The following is a 17,101-nucleotide window of genomic DNA, read 5'->3' as shown; positions in this document are numbered from 1 at the left end:
ATTATTATTATTATTATTTCTGCCTAAATGCGGAACCTACGTAATGAAGGTCAATCTTCCACACGGACATTTCTGGGTGTGACACACGAGGTGCAGCCTTGAAAACGGTTTGTTATGATTGTAAAACTGAAGTCCAAAAGGTAGTAATGAAGTTAATATTACAGAACATTAAATAAAACGCTTGAATGTAGTTATTTTGTATATTTAGTTAACTAATTAGAAACACAAAGCCCGGGAAAAAATCAGCGTTTTTTCTTCTTCTCACCTTTCCTCTATTTTCTGTCCAAAGATCAGAGGAATGTTGAGCTGATTATCAGAAACAGGAGAAAAACTCACAGATTTGACCTGTTTCTGTGTCCAAAGAAATCCGTAAAATGCTGTTTTCCGGGTTAAAATGGTGGACTTCGAGGAGTTTATGGATACATCGACTTCATTATGGTGAGACACCTTTTAATATTTAGCCGTTTAGTGACCATTTATAGCCGTTAGGTGACCGTTTGTAACCGTTAGGTGACCGTTTGTAACCGTTAAGTGACCGTTTACTTTGTGTCATTTATTATAAATTGTAAAAGCTGCAATCGGATAAATATACATACTTGATTAATAGTAGTTTACATATTTAATGAAGTGGGTTCACTCAGTAATTCGGCTTATATAGCCAGTGGATCAAGCATAAGCAACACTGACTTTTGTACAAAAACGTTCAACACATTTTTAAATATTACTCCTTTCAAAATGTAGTGAATTATAATGGGTAAACGCTGCCATTTGATCAAACTACTAACTTGATTAATAATATTTTACACCTTTCATTAAGTGTTTTGTTACTTGGCTTAAATATCAAACGGTCCAATCATAATTCTAGTGGTTAAATTGGATATGTTACAAAAAAACCGGATCGTTAATTCATTCCTTTTTTACATTCTCAGCCTTTTGCATTTAACTATTTAGTCTGGCTTCTATATGTGAGCTGTTTACCTGTTTGTGTTATTGTTAACATCGTTGACTTCATGATGGTGGGACACAATTACACAACATGTACAATAATAGAGTAGAGAATAAACAACCATAAAATATAAACTTCTCACAATAGAAATAAATCAGTCAAAATGAAACACAAGCTGACAGTGAAAGATACATATCTGTAGACTGACAAATAAATACCATGAAAGGCCAGATTACAGATTTACAATGTAAAGGTAGGATATTCTAACTCCTATAGACTGCCATTTGCCAAATGTAATGAAGTGGTGTCACTCAGTAATCTGGTTTATATAGCCAGCGGATGAGGCATCCTTTCATCAGGGAAATTGACTTCTTCATTTATTCATGTACAATTACAATATTCTGTGCCTATCAGTAATCTTTGCAATATTACATATTGAGTGCAGCTTTGCAGTCTTCCTATTTATGTTTAGTTGTTGAATATATTTGAATGTGTTTTCTTATGTCCTATATATTGCATTTCTTTGCATTGCTCTTATTTCTGACTCTTCCCTCGCTGCTGCACATTTCAGTGGGATCCATAAAGGACTGTCTCTCTATGCTTTCATTGGTTCTGAAATAACCCATGCTGGACACGGGTAGCGATGGTTCTCTTTATGAAATAGCCTCAGGAATTATATTAATTAGATGCTGCATTGCCAGTTTACTGTCGTCCTAATGTTGATTTTAATGTTGTATTGCTTTAAGTGCAATGACCTGCATTCTGTTTTCACTTAAGTACTTTTTCTTAATTGATATGATATCCATATCTGAAAGTTGTGTTAAGTCCAAAGGTATACCTCAACATTTTTAGTAACTCAGAAACAGATTCAACCTTATTATGTTTTGTAAGCTCTTTATAAAGTATTTCTGTAAATGTGCTTTTCTGCTTTTCAGGTATTAATGGAGGTGGAAAAGCTAGGTATTCCTCTTGCAGCCCGAAGGTGTGTATTGTTGGAGGCGGCCCGGCGGGTTTCTACACAGCACAACACCTGATAAAGGTATTTCCTGTTTGGTAGTGTTTGTGAATAAAGGCATGAGTAGTATTGTTCAAAGTGGTGGAGAAATTATTCCTTTAATTCCAGTTAATTTGGAAACCTTTGAGCCTGAAGAATAAAGGTGGTCATTAAAAATAATTGAATTGAATGTTTCTCATAACTGAGTTATTATGCTGCTGTTATTCTTATTCTTTATTAGGATCCCCATTAGCACTAGCATAAGCGTTGGCTATTCTTCCTGGGGTCCTCACACACACACACACACACACACAGAACAAACATTAAACAAAACTAAAAGCAAAATAGAACAACTCATTTCATCATATGAACAATGGTATATGAAGTGAAACAAAAATGGTCATCACATTTTAGCCATCATCACAAGGCCAAACCACAGGCACAGTTACATGTTACTCTGTAATGCTCATATAATGTTTTAGCAACCTTTTAAAATGTACTTGAGAATTTTCCTGAATTATGTGGACTGGTAACGAGTTCCAGCTGACCATGGCTCTGTACATGACTGTTTTCTGTCTGATATTTGATTTAGATGTGGGTAATACGAATCTTCTTTCTATTGCATGTCTTGTTTGATAGTTATGTTGAGTGTACTGCGATATAAACCTTTGTGATAATATATGCTGATATCTGCTGTGGAGTCGTTACTCATTACTGTACGATACAACTCACCTCTGTGGAAACACCGCTTTTGTAATTTATATTGAGTGTTGTATGTCTTTTAAAGAATGGACCTTGAGTCTCTTCAATAAAGCTGATTGATTGATTATAATACAAAATATAATATCAAAAAGATCTATTCGTGAAAATACAGAAATATCAATACTTTAAAAAAAATGTAATTACTTAAAATATATATAAAACAGGACTATAAAATGTATTTGTACAAAATAAAGGAACATTTTGAGGAAAACTCTCATTTCTTTGTGTCCAAAAGACCAATATGCCCCTTTAATTAAGTTAGATTTGAGACCTTTTTTCCTGGTGTACAGAGGTGGTGCAGATTCTCCCTGCAGCCCTTTCTATCTTCTTTATCAATTCCAACACTAAAAATGAAACAGAAACCTCTGAAAGAGTCATTCAGAATAAACCGAACGAATCCCCGAAACAGATCAAGACAGCCAGACAGAGAAGCTCAGGTGCTTTTGTGTTTTAATGTCTGTTATTTCCGTGTTGTTCAACGTTTTGGCACCAGAACCTGCATGCTTTTCGTCTCAGTCTACTGTTCAACCTTGAACCACATTTTCCTCATCCACATTCCTGCCACTCTATAACAAATCACTTTCTGGTTTGTTTAGAAGCAGGAGCTTATTTTTTCCAGACGTGTTTATGGTAAATGTGGCTCTGATGTGATTTGTATTAACTGTTCAAATACAAACAAACACAACATTTAAAACAGGAAACAGAACCATCCTGTGCCTCAGAAAAAGGAGTAAAGCACCTCCGTTTCTCTAACTGCACAGGTCCACTTGTTTATCTCGTACATACTAATTCCTCTTGTGTGTCCTTTTGGTAGCTTTTGAATTAGCCTCCATTGTTTTTCTGATATCTTCTCTTGCAACCATAATACATTTAAATAAGTTCAGCTTCATTTTGACTGAGTTTTGTCTCTTTAACCTGGTTTATTTGATAACAGTAACTCAGCTTAAAGGGTCCCAGTTTTATGATTATTTCCACGCATTATTTACATGTTTTAACCCTTATGTGTTTGTCCTCTCAGGCCCGTCCGGACGTTGCGGTGGATGTCTATGAGCGTCTTCCCGTCCCCTTCGGTCTGGTCCGGTTCGGAGTGGCTCCCGATCATCCAGAAGTCAAGGTGTGTGATCTTAATAAATATGTATCAGGAGGTTTCAACTTGTGTTAAATAATACCAGTAAATGTGCCAAATGTCTTTTGAATAAGCACTTTGCTTTATCCCTGGTGTCCTTCACTAAATGAAAATATCTTTTCAGATCTTATTTAAAACGTTCTGAAAAAATCAAAATGGGTTTTAAATTAACAAATGTACCAAAAAAACTACCAAAATATATATAACAAAAACTAAAATACCATTACAAGTATTACAAATGAAACACAAATCCCATCATTTCATTTGTAAACAAAAATAAAACAAAACTTACTAAATATTTTTAAAAAACAATTACCAGTAAATATCGGGGACCACTTTCAATACGCAGCACTTTCATACATAGAGAAAAAGGGAGCAGCATATTTACCCCCAAAGATTCTAATAGATGTAGTAAGATTAGATTAAATGAAGTGTTTCCTTTCAAAACTTGCAGGCGCCTAGTTCTCGAAAACAGAAAGTCCTGAGACAAAGTGTGAGTCAGCACGCCGATGTGATGCAGTATTTTCCACTCAAGATCCCCGAAACCACTCCAGGTGTCTTTTAACAACCTGTTATAAGATAATTACATTCCTCAGAAACAATAATCCTGAGCGAGGCTGATGATGGAGGAGTGACACTCTGATAAGTCGTGTGTGTGTGTGCGTGCGCGTGCGTGTGCGTGTGGGTGGGTGTGTATATGGTGCAATCACAGAGGTGTTGTCAGTTTGTTTCAGAAACTCCCAGATAAACTAAATCTGTCCGGCGATGAAGTGGAAGTCATTACATGTAGCAACAAATCAGTGCCTCCTGCTGTCAGTACACACATAAAATATATAACATCTCTGCAGTTCATTGTCTTGAACTAGACTTATTATTATATATTAAGTAAAGATCCGGGACTTCTTCCACCAGTGTGTATCAAACAGAGATTACTGGACTAAAAGTTACAGAAATGATGCTTTTCTGACAGTAAATCTGCTAAAAGTTCATCCAAATAGCTTATTTGACATAACCGTCCTGCAGTTGTGTTCACTGTCCTGTTTATACTGGTGATAGGACAAAGCTATACTTGTGGCAGAGTACTTTTCTAGTACTACTTTAGGTAAAACACCAGAATACCTCTTCCACCTCTGGTCACAGGTCGCTGTAACCTCAGACGTGGATGTAAACGTGCAGTAATTGTACTTTTAATACCTGTGATCCCTTTCTCCCTGTCCTCAGAACGTCATCAACACGTTCACTCAGACGGCCCGACACGAGCGCTGCAGCTTTTACGGGAACGTGAACGTGGGGAAGGATGTGAGCGTGGAGGAGCTGCGGGAAGCGTACCACGCCGTCGTTCTGGTGAGGACATCAGAAACAATCACGTCTGCACTTCACTTAACAGCTGTTCTCCTGATGGTGCATCGGTCTGTTGCTGTGTCAGAGTTACGGTGCGGAGGGGAACAGGAGGATGGGGGTGCCAGGAGAGGATCTGTCCGGTGTTTACTCTGCCAAAGATTTCGTAGGATGGTACAACGGGCTGCCCAGCTGCAGAGAGGTATGCTTTAGGCTTTTATCCTTTTCTTTAAACTGTTTTAATCAAGCCGCTGATATTTCAAATTATAATTTTATGTTGGATTCTTTTTAAACTCTGCAACATTTCAGCAGAACCTGCTTTATGTCAATAAAACATGAATTTCTTCAGGAATCCCAAATGATCAGCGGTTTCCAAAATACTCAAACAAATAAAAGAATATTAAGGAATGAATTAAACAAGGCTTTAATTGGTATGAAAATGTCTACGAATAAAATCAGATTACACAGGAAAATGTATAGTAATTCATCATTTTGGGTTTGTTTATTTAACTAAATGCAAATTGTATTAAATTCAAGTTTTAACGGCATTAAAAAGTCTTAAAAAACGTATGCTGTAGTAACCCAGTATTTTTAAGCATTTAAAAACTCCTTTTAAATCATATTAATATTGAGTCTAACCCATTATTTTACCTCCTTTATTATCAGAAGGCATGTTTCGGCAGACGGGTCTTGAAAAAGGATCTAGTAACGAAAATCCGAGGTGCTCGGGCTGTTTGATGAAGTCCCTTTTGGCTTTAAAATTTCAGGGACTTTTATTTCTTCTCCTTTTGTCACGGTTCTGTCAGTGTTTGTTAAGAGGGCTCAAGTGCAGCAGTGAAAGCAGGACAGGCAAGAGCGGGTTTCCAACAAAAAGCGAGCTTTATTAAAAGCTGTACATAAAAAAGAAGGAACTCTGCAAGGGCAGGCCAGAGAACACAAGCAACAAATAAACGAACAAACCGGATCAAGGGAGGCAGACTGGGGATGAAGGGAGGCAGACTGGGGATCAAGGGAGGCAGACTGGGGATCAAGGGAGGCAGACGGGATCAAGGGAGGCAGACTGGGGATCAAGGGAGGCAGACTGGGGATCAAGGGAGGCAGACTGGGGATCAAGGGAGGCAGACTGGGGATCAAGGGAGGCAGACTTCGGGATCAAGGGAGGCAGACTGGGGATCAAGGGAGGCAGACTTCTGGATCAAGGGAGGCAGACTGGGAATCAAGGGAGGCAGACTGGATCAAGGGAGGCAGACTGGGGATCAAGGGAGGCAGACTGGGGATGAAGGGAGGCAGACTGGGGATCAAGGGAGGCAGACGGGATCAAGGGAGGCAGACTGGGGATCAAGGGAGGCAGACTGGGGATCAAGGGAGGCAGACTGGGGATCAAGGGAGGCAGACTTCGGGATCAAGGGAGGCAGACTGGGAATCAAGGGAGGCAGACTGGGGATCAAGGGAGGCAGACTGGGGATCAAGGGAGGCAGACTTCTGGATCAAGGGAGGCAGACTGGGAATCAAGGGAGGCAGACTGGGGATCAAGGGAGGCAGACTTCGGGATCAAGGGAGGCAGACTTCGGGATCAAGGGAGGCAGACTGGGAATCAAGGGAGGCAGACGGGATCAAGGGAGGCAGACTTCTGGATCAAGGGAGGCAGACTGGGGATCAAGGGAGGCAGACGGGATCAAAGGACTGCACCATACAGGAATGAAGACCATACCACAAGGAACACAAAGGGAAGACAGGACTAAATACACCAGGGTAACCACAGGACAAGACACAGCTGGGAAGGGGGAGGTGAAACACAGGGGCAACAGGTGAGCACGATCAGACAGACAGGAGGGAAACTAAAGACAGGAATCAACTACAGCAGATACATTTCAAAATAAAACTGGAAACTATAAATACAACCACTGAAATCCTAACACCGTTAACATTGAATCTGAGTTTCTCTCTTTCTACTATTCCCCCGTCCAGCTGGGTCCGGACCTGAGCTGTGAGACAGCGGTGATTCTAGGTCAGGGTAACGTGGCTCTGGACGTAGCGAGGGTCCTGCTGTCGCCCATCGACTTCTTAAAGGTGAGAGACACACAGCCCTATAATGGCTGAATAGCTAGGAAAACAGGAGGATATTTTAGGGGGGATTTTAACCCCGTCTCTGTTGATATCACTGGAAATGTTCTCCTAATTTGGTGGAGCACTTCTGGGGAATAAACATGCACTTTATAACTGCTTTATGAATCCATAATTCCGGGGGGGGGGGGATGGTATAGCAGAGACTAAAATGGGAGATGTGTGCCTCTGTGTTTCTGCAGAAGACCGACATCACTCAGCCAGCGCTCGAGGCTCTGGAGGCGAGTCGGGTCCGCAGGGTGCTGATCGTGGGGAGGAGAGGACCCACACAGATCGCAGGAACAATCAAGGTGTGTGTCGGAGGAGGAAAATGGAAACTGTTACTGGCGTTCAGAGAAGAAACATGATTTCTCTCTGTGATGGTCTCTCTGTCTGCAGGAAATCAGAGAGATGGTGAATCTGCCAAACACCAGACCGGACATGTTGGCAGCTGATTTTGAGGGGGTGAAAGAATCTCTTCAAGGTACAGAACAACATGAAATATGCAGATGAGGGCCCTTCATCTTTACTGCCTCATCAGTCGGTGAAGTGGTTCTGTTTATGTTTCATTAGACACCAGGGACTAATAATGAAAATATTTCACATTTTTAGACAATAGGCTACTCCCCTCCCCTGCCTGAAACACCTCTATTGGACTCTTTTGTTTACTTCCAGAACATAGTGACATCACCACGTAACACTTGCACCAACACAACTTTTATTTGAAGTGCTTTAACTAGATTTTACCGCGCTTATAATACCTTACTTTGAATATTTGTTTCTGATAAAAGGACAACACACCTTTACTTCAATACGGCTTTGAATGCACGACTTCTGCTGAAGGAAATGATCTGAAAAACCTGTTTCACCTCAAAATTAACACCCTGGCTGGTGAGCGTGTCAGAAGGAAGCGAGTGATGCACGCTGTGGTTAACGTTATGAGACCTGGAGCCCTTAAACAGCGTGGCGCATGGAAACTGAACACAGCTGGCAGTAAACACTCTGAGGGTGGTTGTTCCGCTCCTTCACACGGATGGCCGTGGTGTGGCCTTGCAGTGACAGAAATGACCTTGGGCTGATAATGATAACAGTCTCCTTGTTTCTGTTCAGGGCTCGAGACAAACAAACCTCAATGTCAGATCTGTAAATCCTGATAAGCTGGAACTGTTGTCAGTGCAGGAAGTGGATGAAGACCATGGGTTCATGACACCTACACACTTTCCATATTCACTCACATGCCGTTAACCGCTTCATGCTGCTGACACGTGATTTATGTGCATAAAGCAATCACCTTCATCTTGTGTCTGTTAATCGTGAGAAGCCACACACACATGCACCTTTCATATTCACTAGCAAGGCGCAATGTGTGTATTACTTTTCCCTTTTTGGAAGCCGTTTTTTTGTGCTCTCTTAAGGCTCCTCCACACAGGAGTTGCTGATCTGCTTCTGCTTCAATATCTTAGTTTGTTTGTGTGATATAGAAAGATCCTTGATCTTATCTCTGTTAATCATGATGGGTGAAGGAGGTGTCAAAAACATGTGGTTTGTTCTCGAGGCTAGTCCTGTCAAGCATGTGCACTTACAGCAAAACCATGAAGACCTGTGGGTTGAACATTCTTTCAAAACCAATCTCTCACACGCAATCTCTAGACTGGTTATGATCAGCAAGACATTCAGAAGCATTTCAGTCTTATTCATGCAAACAAAATGATAGAAATGGACTTTTCTCTCCATCTTCAGCTAAATAAAATGCAAAAAATCATCTTTTAAGAGGAAGAAATAGTGAAAAATCTGAATGAATTAAAAACCTTAGTGGATTTCTGACTTTAGGGATGTGAAAACTACCTAACTGCAGAAAGGAACAAAATGACACAACAAATGACATTTTCTGTAGACTAAATGCAACAGGGACTTTTTGTTTTTGTTCATTCGCTGTTTGGAATATCTCAAGAATAAAAAACAACCTTTATTTTGATGCATCTTTATGGAAACCGTGTATGCCTGGAACAATAAAAACAACTGGTCTCTACATCTGATTGACCTATGACAGATGCACGTCAGGGGAAATGACTTAATATGTGTATATATTTAGTTTAAGTACAGCTTCAAGTCATACTTAATTAAGGGCACAGGTGCTTTGATTGACAGGATATATTTTATTATATTGAATCATACACCGTTTTTAACACCCCTCTGCTCCCGAATAGATGTGGTTATATTTAAATGCAAAACAAAAACAAAGCTGACTAATTATGGCCTGTATATACCATATATTTGAATAATAATAGGGAAATAAATCTGCTTCAGATTTGCCGAGGCCCAGGAAGCGTCTGACGGAGCTCATGCTGAAGGCGGCCCTGGAGACCCCGGGAGAGAAGGAGCAAGAGAGGCGGGAAAAGGCCACCAAAGTCTGGGGCCTGCGCTTCTACCGGAGCCCCGTGGAGATCCTGGCCGACCCTGAGCGCAGCGGCAGGACGGCGGGCATCCGGCTGGCGGTCAACAAGCTGGAGGTAAATACGGACGCCATACTGAAATACGACCCCCCCGCAGCTCTCTCTTGTCCTGGTTGAAGTTGGTAAAGGTGGTCTCTGTGAGCAGGGCTCAGGCGAGGGGGCCCGGGCGGTGCTGACCGGAGAGGTGGAGGATGTGACCTGTGGACTCGTCATCAGCAGCATCGGCTACAAGAGCCTCCCCATCGACGCCTCGGTGCCGTTTGACTCCCGCAGAGCCATCGTGCCCAACCACATGGGGCGGATTCAAGAAGCTCCAGGTCCTCACGCCTCGTTCACACAATTCCTGATCGTTTCTCTGAGTTCATGCAGCAGGAAAAACACATTACCTGCAGATTTTGCAAATAGAAGAAGGTTTAAAATGCAATTCCTATAAACTTCTTTATAAATCGTCTTTTAACTCTCACACAGACTAGAGTTTGGTGTTTGGATGGATATATTTAAGCACGATTAATGGAGAGCACAGCGCTGCACACACACATACACACACCTGCATGAATACAGAAACAGTCACAGGTTGGAACATTTTAACGGATTGTCCAAACCTAACACACACAGTACAAAATTATAGATGGAATAATTGATTTAGCTTTCACAATCTTCTGAATCCATTGGGCCTATACTCTGCTCCTGAGGGCTCAATCTGATGAATAGAGGAAGGAACATCTCTCAGGATTCAGCTGTTAGCATCCTTTACAACATTAAGGCCTTAATGACGTAATAAGGGGTAACTTAAGTGCATCTTAACCTTTCTTTTAGGTCTCTACTGCAGTGGCTGGCTGAAGACGGGCCCCACTGGTGTGATAGCAACCACGCTGAACAATAGCTTCGACACGGCTCGCTCCGTGATGGAGGACATGGAGTCGGGAACGTTGAACACAACCGGTGTGAAGCTGGGATCACAAAGCATCAACGCTCTGCTGGAAAACAGAGGTCTGCTGCTGTCCCTTTAATGCTTTACACTGTGCGTACCTATGGTCTCCACTGGGACCTCTCTCCATGCTCTAATGTTCAGAAAGCTCTTTATGTTTCTCATACTGCCTGTGCTGCAGCTCCTCTTTGCACCCTCTGCATGGAAATTCAAGTGTTTATGCAGCAACAGAGAAGAGGAAAAACAGTACAGGTTCACACAGGGATATGAAACACAGTTAAATTCAAAACTCTAAATTCAAAATAAGAATATATACAGATAAGTAACGAAGTATTGTTAAAGATATCCACATGTGTGTGTGCAGAAAGAGAGAGCAGCTTGGTGTGCAGCCCGGTTACTGTCAGGGGGTCTCATGGTGAACCCCTTGGTGTGCAGTCTGATGGCTACAGGCACAAAAGAGTTTCCCAGCTGTTAGTGCTGTGCCGAGATGGAATGAGTCTGTGGCTGAACGTACTCCTCATCTTCACTAGCTCTGCATGGAGGGGGGGAGTGGGGGGTTATCCAGGATACTGTCCAGTTTCCTCCTCGTCCTCCCCTCAGCCACCTCCTCCAGATTGTCCAGTTTAACTCCAACTACAGAGCTAGCCTTCCTCACCAGCGTGTTCAGCCTGTCAGCACCAAGAAGAGCACACTGGCCCCCACAGACCAGTAGAGCGTCTCCAGCAGCATCGTGCACACGATGAAGGACCTGAGCCCCCTCAGGAGGAACAGCTTGCTCTGTCCCTTCCTGTAGAGAGCATCAGTGCTGTCTCTCCAGTCCAGTTTATTGTTCAGGTGCACTCCCAGGAACTTGTAGGTGTTCCCCACCTCCACCTCCTCCCCCCTGAGGGTGATGGGGGTTAGAGACCTCTGCGTGCTCCGCCTGAAGTCCACCACCAGCTCCTTAGTCTTACTGATGTTGAGCTGGAGGTGTTTGTTGTCACAGCAGCCTACGGAGTTCTCCCCCAGGGCCCTGTACTCCTCCTTGTTGTCATCTGTGATGCAGCTGACGATGGAGGACTCATCGGAGAACTTCTGTAGGTGGCATGAACCGGAGTGGAAGCGGAGGTCAGAGGTGCAGAGGGTGAACAGGAATGGTGACAGCACAGTTCCTTGGGGGGCTCCAGTGTTGCTCACCAGCACATCAGACACGCTGCTCTGCAGTCTGACAGACTGAGGTCTGCTGGTGAGGTAGTCAGAGATCCAGGAGGGGTTTAATTCAGTTAATACATGTGACTGACTCTGATCTTATGTCCTGCAGGAGTGAAACCAGTGACTTTCTCAGAGTGGGAGAAGATTGACAGTGAGGAGGTGAGGAGGGGGGAGGCGATCGGGAAACCCAGAGAAAAGCTGCTGACTGTGGAGGAAATGCTGCAGGTGGCTGGAAAATAACCTGAGTCCAGAAACCGGTTAACACTGACGACAACATTTCGGGATCAATGGCATTATAAAGCACTCAATACTTAATGAAAGGTACTGCAGATTACCCGCTTTGAGTTCAGCATCCAATCAATCCAAAGCACTGAGACTTTCCTGATGAGCATTAAAGACAGTGCTTAGATATTCAACTCCACCAATATACTGTATGCATGTTAGAGGGAAACTTCATTATTTTTCAGTCCATGTTTTTAATTGGCTCGGTATCGAGCGAGAATTACCGTTCATGTCTATTGGGGAAACGTTTCTGAAATTGATGTTCAGGAAGAGTACTGAAGTGTCCCTTTAGAGTAATGGCTGCTTGGGGAGCGAATGATATTTTGCAAATGTTTGCACTGAAACTTCTTTTATAAATAAATCATGATTTCGATCCTTCTCTTCCCGGAGCATTTCTTTCTGCTGCATTGTAAATATTTAGGTCTGCTTTTGAAGCCCATCATGCTCAGTGTTCGGGTCACAATAGTGGCACACACATTTTAAACCGTTTAACTTCATATCCCAATGACCAGAGTGTCTGAAGATCAGCGGTGTTCATTTGCAAACTTATTGAATTTCAGTTTAGGAGATTTGTGGATATGCTGGAAATGCATTTAACTACCACCTTGAAACGTCCCTAAATCTAAACGTTTGAGAGTTAGTCTGAAATGTTATTTTAAATATTAGGCACTATCTACAGCTAACTTTAGGAGAAGTCTGTAGACGCATTTTAATTATAAACCCCTAAACACAGATTCTTAGAAGTGTTCTGTCCAAAGATGAGATGCTATGGAAGACCAAAAGCTCTAAATATGAGCAGTGCTTTAAAACACCTGATGTTTAACCTGCAGTCTCACTGAGCAGGATACTAACAGAAGACACAAGAGACAGATTTATCCGGCAAGGGTTTTAATTACGGCACAGACAAAAGCAGGTTGGTCTCTCTGGCCTCTCTGACCAGGTTCGGCTGGACCCCCTCAGCTGTGCCGTTGTCCAGGCGGACCAGGTTCACGCCCCCCGTCGTGCCGTTGTCCAGGCGGACCAGGTTCGGCTGGACTCCCTCAGTCGTGCCGTTGTCCAGGCGGACCAGGTTCACGCCCCCCGTCGTGCCGTTGTCCAGGCGGACCAGGTTCTGCTGAACCCCCTCCGTCGTGCCGTTGTCCAGGCGGACCAGGTTCTGCTGGACCCCCTCCATCGTGCCGTTGTCCAGGCGGACCAGGTTCACGCCCCCCGTCGTGCCGTTGTCCAGGCGGACCAGGTTCGGCTGGACTCCCTCAGTCGTGCCGTTGTCCAGGCGGACCAGGTTCACGCCCCCCGTCGTGCCGTTGTCCAGGCGGACCAGGTTCTGCTGAACCCCCTCCGTCGTGCCGTTGTCCAGGCGGACCAGGTTCTGCTGGACCCCCTCCATCGTGCCGTTGTCCAGGCGGACCAGGTTCACGCCCCCCGTCGTGCCGTTGTCCAGGCGGACCAGGTTCGGCTGGACCCCCTCAGCTGTGCCGTTGTCCAGGCGGACCAGGTTCACGCCCCCCGTCGTGCCGTTGTCCAGGCGGACCAGGTTCTGCTGAACCCCCTCCGTCGTGCCGTTGTCCAGGCGGACCAGGTTCTGCTGGACCCCCTCCATCGTGCCGTTGTCCAGGCGGACCAGGTTCACGCCCCCCGTCGTGCCGTTGTCCAGGCGGACCAGGTTCGGCTGGACCCCCTCAGCTGTGCCGTTGTCCAGGCGGACCAGGTTCACGCCCCCCGTCGTGCCGTTGTCCAGGCGGACCAGGTTCGGCTGGACCCCCTCAGCTGTGCCGTTGTCCAGGCGGACCAGGTTCTGCTGGACCCCCTCAGTCGTGCCGTTGTCCAGGCGGACCAGATTCACGCCCCCCGTCGTGCCGTTGTCCAGGCGGACCAGGTTCGGCTGGACCCCCTCAGTTGTGCCGTTGTCCAGGCGGACCAGGTTCGGCTGGACCCCCTCAGTCGTGCTGTTGTCAAGGCGGACCAGGTTCACGCCCTCCGTTGTGCCATTGTCCAGGCGGACCAGGTTTGGCTGGACCCCCTCCGTAGTGCTGTTGTCAAGGCGGACCAGGTTTGGCTGGACCCCCACATTTGTGCCGTTGTCCAGGCGGACCAGGTTCGGCTGGACCCCCTCCGTCGTGCTGTTGTCAAGGCGGACCAGGTTCACGCCCTCCGTTGTGCCGTTGTCCAGGCGGACCAGGTTTGGCTGGACCCCAACATTTGTGCCATTGTCCAGGCGGACCAGGTTCGGCTGGACCCCCTCCGTCGTGCTGTTGTCAAGGCGGACCAGGTTCGGCTGGACCCCCTCCGTCGTGCTGTTGTCAAGGCGGACCAGGTTCACGCCCTCCGTTGTGCTGTTGTCCAGGCGGACCTGGTTCGGCTGGACCCCCTCCGTCGTGCTGTTGTCAAGGCGGACCAGGTTCACGCCCTCCGTTGTGCTGTTGTCCAGGCGGACCTGGTTCGGCTGGACCCCCTCCGTCGTGCTGTTGTCAAGGCGGACCAGGTTTGGCTGGACCCCCACATTTGTGCCGTTGTCCAGGCGGACCAGGTTCGGCTGGACCCCCTCCGTCGTGCTGTTGTCAAGGCGGACCAGGTTCACGCCCTCCGTTGTGCTGTTGTCCAGGCGGACCTGGTTCGGCTGGACCCCCTCCGTCGTGCTGTTGTCAAGGCGGACCAGGTTCACGCCCTCCGTTGTGCTGTTGTCCAGGCGGACCTGGTTCGGCTGGACCCCCTCCGTCGTGCTGTTGTCAAGGCGGACCAGGTTCACGCCCTCCGTTGTGCTGTTGTCCAGGCGGACCAGGTTTGGCTGGACCCCAACATTTGTGCCATTGTCCAGGCGGACCAGGTTCACGCCCTCCGTTGTGCTGTTGTCCAGGCAGACCAGGTTCTGCTGGTCCCCCTCAGTCGTGCCGTTGTCCAGGCGGATAAGGTTCTGCTGGACCCCCACATTTGTGCCGTTGTCCAGGCGGACCAGGTTCTGCTGGACCCCCTCCGTCGTGCCGTTGTCCAGGCGGACCAGGTTCTGCTGGACCCCCTCAGTCGTGCCGTTGTCCAGGCGGATCAGGTTCTGCTGGACCCCCTCCGTCGTGCCGTTGTCCAGGCGGACCCGGTCCTGGACGCCCCCCTCCATGGCGGTGTCCATGATGCCGGCCCGGTTCTGGACGCTGTCCGTCTTGTTGGCGCTCTGGGGCTGGTGTTCAGGGTGCTGGAGCTTAGACGCCTCAGCTTCCACTTCATTGGTTTCCAGTTGAACTGAAAGAGACGGTTCATGAATAAATTAACCAAACGAGCTCAGGTGATGTTCCCCGCCTCTGGACTCAGAATCACAGTTTCTCTTGAAGGTTCGTTAACGTGGCGTTGGCTGGATTGATGATCGTTTGAAAGATCAATTCTCATCGTGGTTCAATTTGGCGCCACATTTCCGATCGCATGGCATCAACATAAAAATGACTGCAACAACTTAAAGATGTACTGTATCGTGGGATGGCCAGTGAATACAAACAGCTTGCTTCAAGACATCAGATCAGAATGTTTTAAACCCTTTCATCCGGTAACGTGAAATCTTGAGTCGAGCTTAACTTCCCCAGCTTTCAGATCCTTTACACCACTTTAATGCAGCACATACTGTTGACTGTCTGGCCTTTAGAGCTCACCTTCTCTAGCGCTGTGGTCCAAAATGGAATCCATCGACTGGAGGAGTGCAAAGGCTTTCTGTAAGGAGATCTCATTGGGAGACAGATCTGTAGGACACAACATTAAAGTCAGTGTCAGGCCGAGAGAAGAAACACTGCATACAATCTAATGTCTCTACCTCTCAAGCTCCTCTGCAGCTTATTTTCTCCAGCTGGAAAACAACAGACTGTGGACAGAAAACATGCTGTTAAATTAAACTTTGTCCCTTCATCTTAAACACATTTATCCAACAGGTAAATACCTCTGGCCAGACAAACAGTCAGCACACAGATCAGCATCCAAACAGCTGCCATCGCTGCAGTTTTCCAATAGAGAGTACTGCCTGTGCAGCGAGCCGGCTTTAAAGGAGGGAAACCTCCAGCAGCTGCTGCTGATCACACTGATTGCCTCTGCAGAGAGAAACACCCCGTCTGATCGAACCTCTGAGGAGCTGCTGCTCATGGAGCTCCCTGTGGATCTATGTTGAGGAGGGACTTAAGGCCCAAAAACACACAAAAAATACAACTAAGGTTGCATTATGGAGGGCAGCAACTACAGAACATTATCAATGAATTTACAGTAGTTCTGATATTGTGTCTCTGCTTTACAGACACCCCCCCCTTTATGTCAATCCCACGCATTAAAAGTGTTGTATGTTCATCAATTGTATTTGAATATGTTTGCCTGATAAGGGCCACAGATCTGTGATATACAGTTTATTCACATTGCTGTATTTAATAAAATAATATATATTTGTATGAATACGATACTACGTAAAAGCTCTGAAAAAGCCCCACAGAAATGATAGAAAATATCCCAAATCTACCTCCTCTTCAGAAAACTAAAAAGCTATGACAAATTAAATAAAAGTAACAACCCCCTCCTAAAATACTCGATTCTGATTGGTCAATTTGAACATTTCAGAGGTTGTTTACACACTGCTGTTAAACATCACAGGCCTGTTGCTTATTCCTTAGAAAATATCAAATTAAACTGGGCAGAAATGAAACTTATACTGCATAGGATTAGCATTTAAAGTACTGTCAAGCAGAATAAACTTCTACAGAATAAGTGTTTTGGGAAGGGGGGGTTGTCAATTTATTCACATTATTCACATTTTCTGGAGGAGGGATATTTGGGATATTTGACATAATTTTTATGAGGCTTTTTCAGAATGTTTACCTAGTGTTACATTGTTTTTAACCAACATAAACCAATAATATATATCAGTGGTGGGCCGTCAGGGCCAGCAAGGCCTTCTCTGCTGGCCTAAACATCATCAGAATATAAATTAAATTTTGATATATTTTTTCCACAAATACGTATT

General features: G+C 45.3%; 2 protein-coding genes across 7 annotated transcripts; one reads left to right on the top strand and one right to left on the bottom strand.

Annotated features, from left to right (window-relative positions):
* Positions 1-72: 72 nt before the first annotated feature.
* On the top strand, positions 73-12,502 carry fdxr (ferredoxin reductase). 6 transcript variants are annotated; one of them, XM_063893274.1, is made up of 13 exons: positions 73-107; positions 364-438; positions 1,882-1,985; positions 3,721-3,816; positions 5,050-5,172; positions 5,255-5,368; positions 7,135-7,236; positions 7,473-7,580; positions 7,669-7,753; positions 9,577-9,779; positions 9,868-10,039; positions 10,539-10,712; positions 11,951-12,502. In XM_063893274.1, exons 2-13 carry the CDS (start codon positions 375-377, stop codon positions 12,079-12,081), a joined length of 1,476 nt encoding a protein of 491 aa, XP_063749344.1. In that variant the 5' UTR covers positions 73-107; positions 364-374; the 3' UTR covers positions 12,082-12,502. The 6 variants fall into 6 exon arrangements, with proteins under 6 accessions (XP_063749344.1, XP_063749340.1, XP_063749345.1 ...); XM_063893273.1 differs by having other exon boundaries at positions 83-140; XM_063893272.1 differs by having other exon boundaries at positions 87-107; positions 290-438.
* Positions 12,503-13,015: 513 nt separating this feature from the next.
* On the bottom strand, positions 13,016-16,088 carry LOC134871083 (uncharacterized). Its single transcript, XM_063893676.1, has 4 exons — positions 16,037-16,088; positions 15,914-15,961; positions 15,756-15,842; positions 13,016-15,354 (listed from the first exon to the last, which is right to left on the bottom strand). The coding sequence occupies exons 1-4, from the start codon at positions 16,086-16,088 to the stop codon at positions 13,016-13,018; spliced, it is 2,526 nt and encodes an 841-aa protein (XP_063749746.1).
* Between the last annotated feature and the right edge of the window lie 1,013 nt (positions 16,089-17,101).

The sequence above is a fragment of the Eleginops maclovinus genome, chromosome 10, assembly GCF_036324505.1.
Source record: "Eleginops maclovinus isolate JMC-PN-2008 ecotype Puerto Natales chromosome 10, JC_Emac_rtc_rv5, whole genome shotgun sequence".
NCBI classification, from domain to species: Eukaryota; Metazoa; Chordata; class Actinopteri; order Perciformes; family Eleginopidae; genus Eleginops; species Eleginops maclovinus.
Note: the sequence above shows the minus strand (reverse complement) of the source record. Positions and strands in the feature narration are given on the sequence as shown.

Coding starts and splice junctions, on each gene's coding strand:
- fdxr (XM_063893274.1), top strand. CDS start 375: ATGCTGTTTTCCGGGTTAAAATGGTGGACTTCGAGGAGTTTATGGATA. Junction 439..1,881: donor GATACATCGACTTCATTATG/GTGAGACACCTT, acceptor TCTGCTTTTCAG/GTATTAATGGAGGTGGAAAA. Junction 10,040..10,538: donor GCGGATTCAAGAAGCTCCAG/GTCCTCACGCCT, acceptor CCTTTCTTTTAG/GTCTCTACTGCAGTGGCTGG.
- LOC134871083 (XM_063893676.1), bottom strand. CDS start 16,088: ATGGCAGCTGTTTGGATGCTGATCTGTGTGCTGACTGTTTGTCTGGCC. Junction 15,962..16,036: donor GACTGTTTGTCTGGCCAGAG/GTATTTACCTGT, acceptor TTCTGTCCACAG/TCTGTTGTTTTCCAGCTGGA. Junction 15,843..15,913: donor GCTGCAGAGGAGCTTGAGAG/GTAGAGACATTA, acceptor TGTGTCCTACAG/ATCTGTCTCCCAATGAGATC.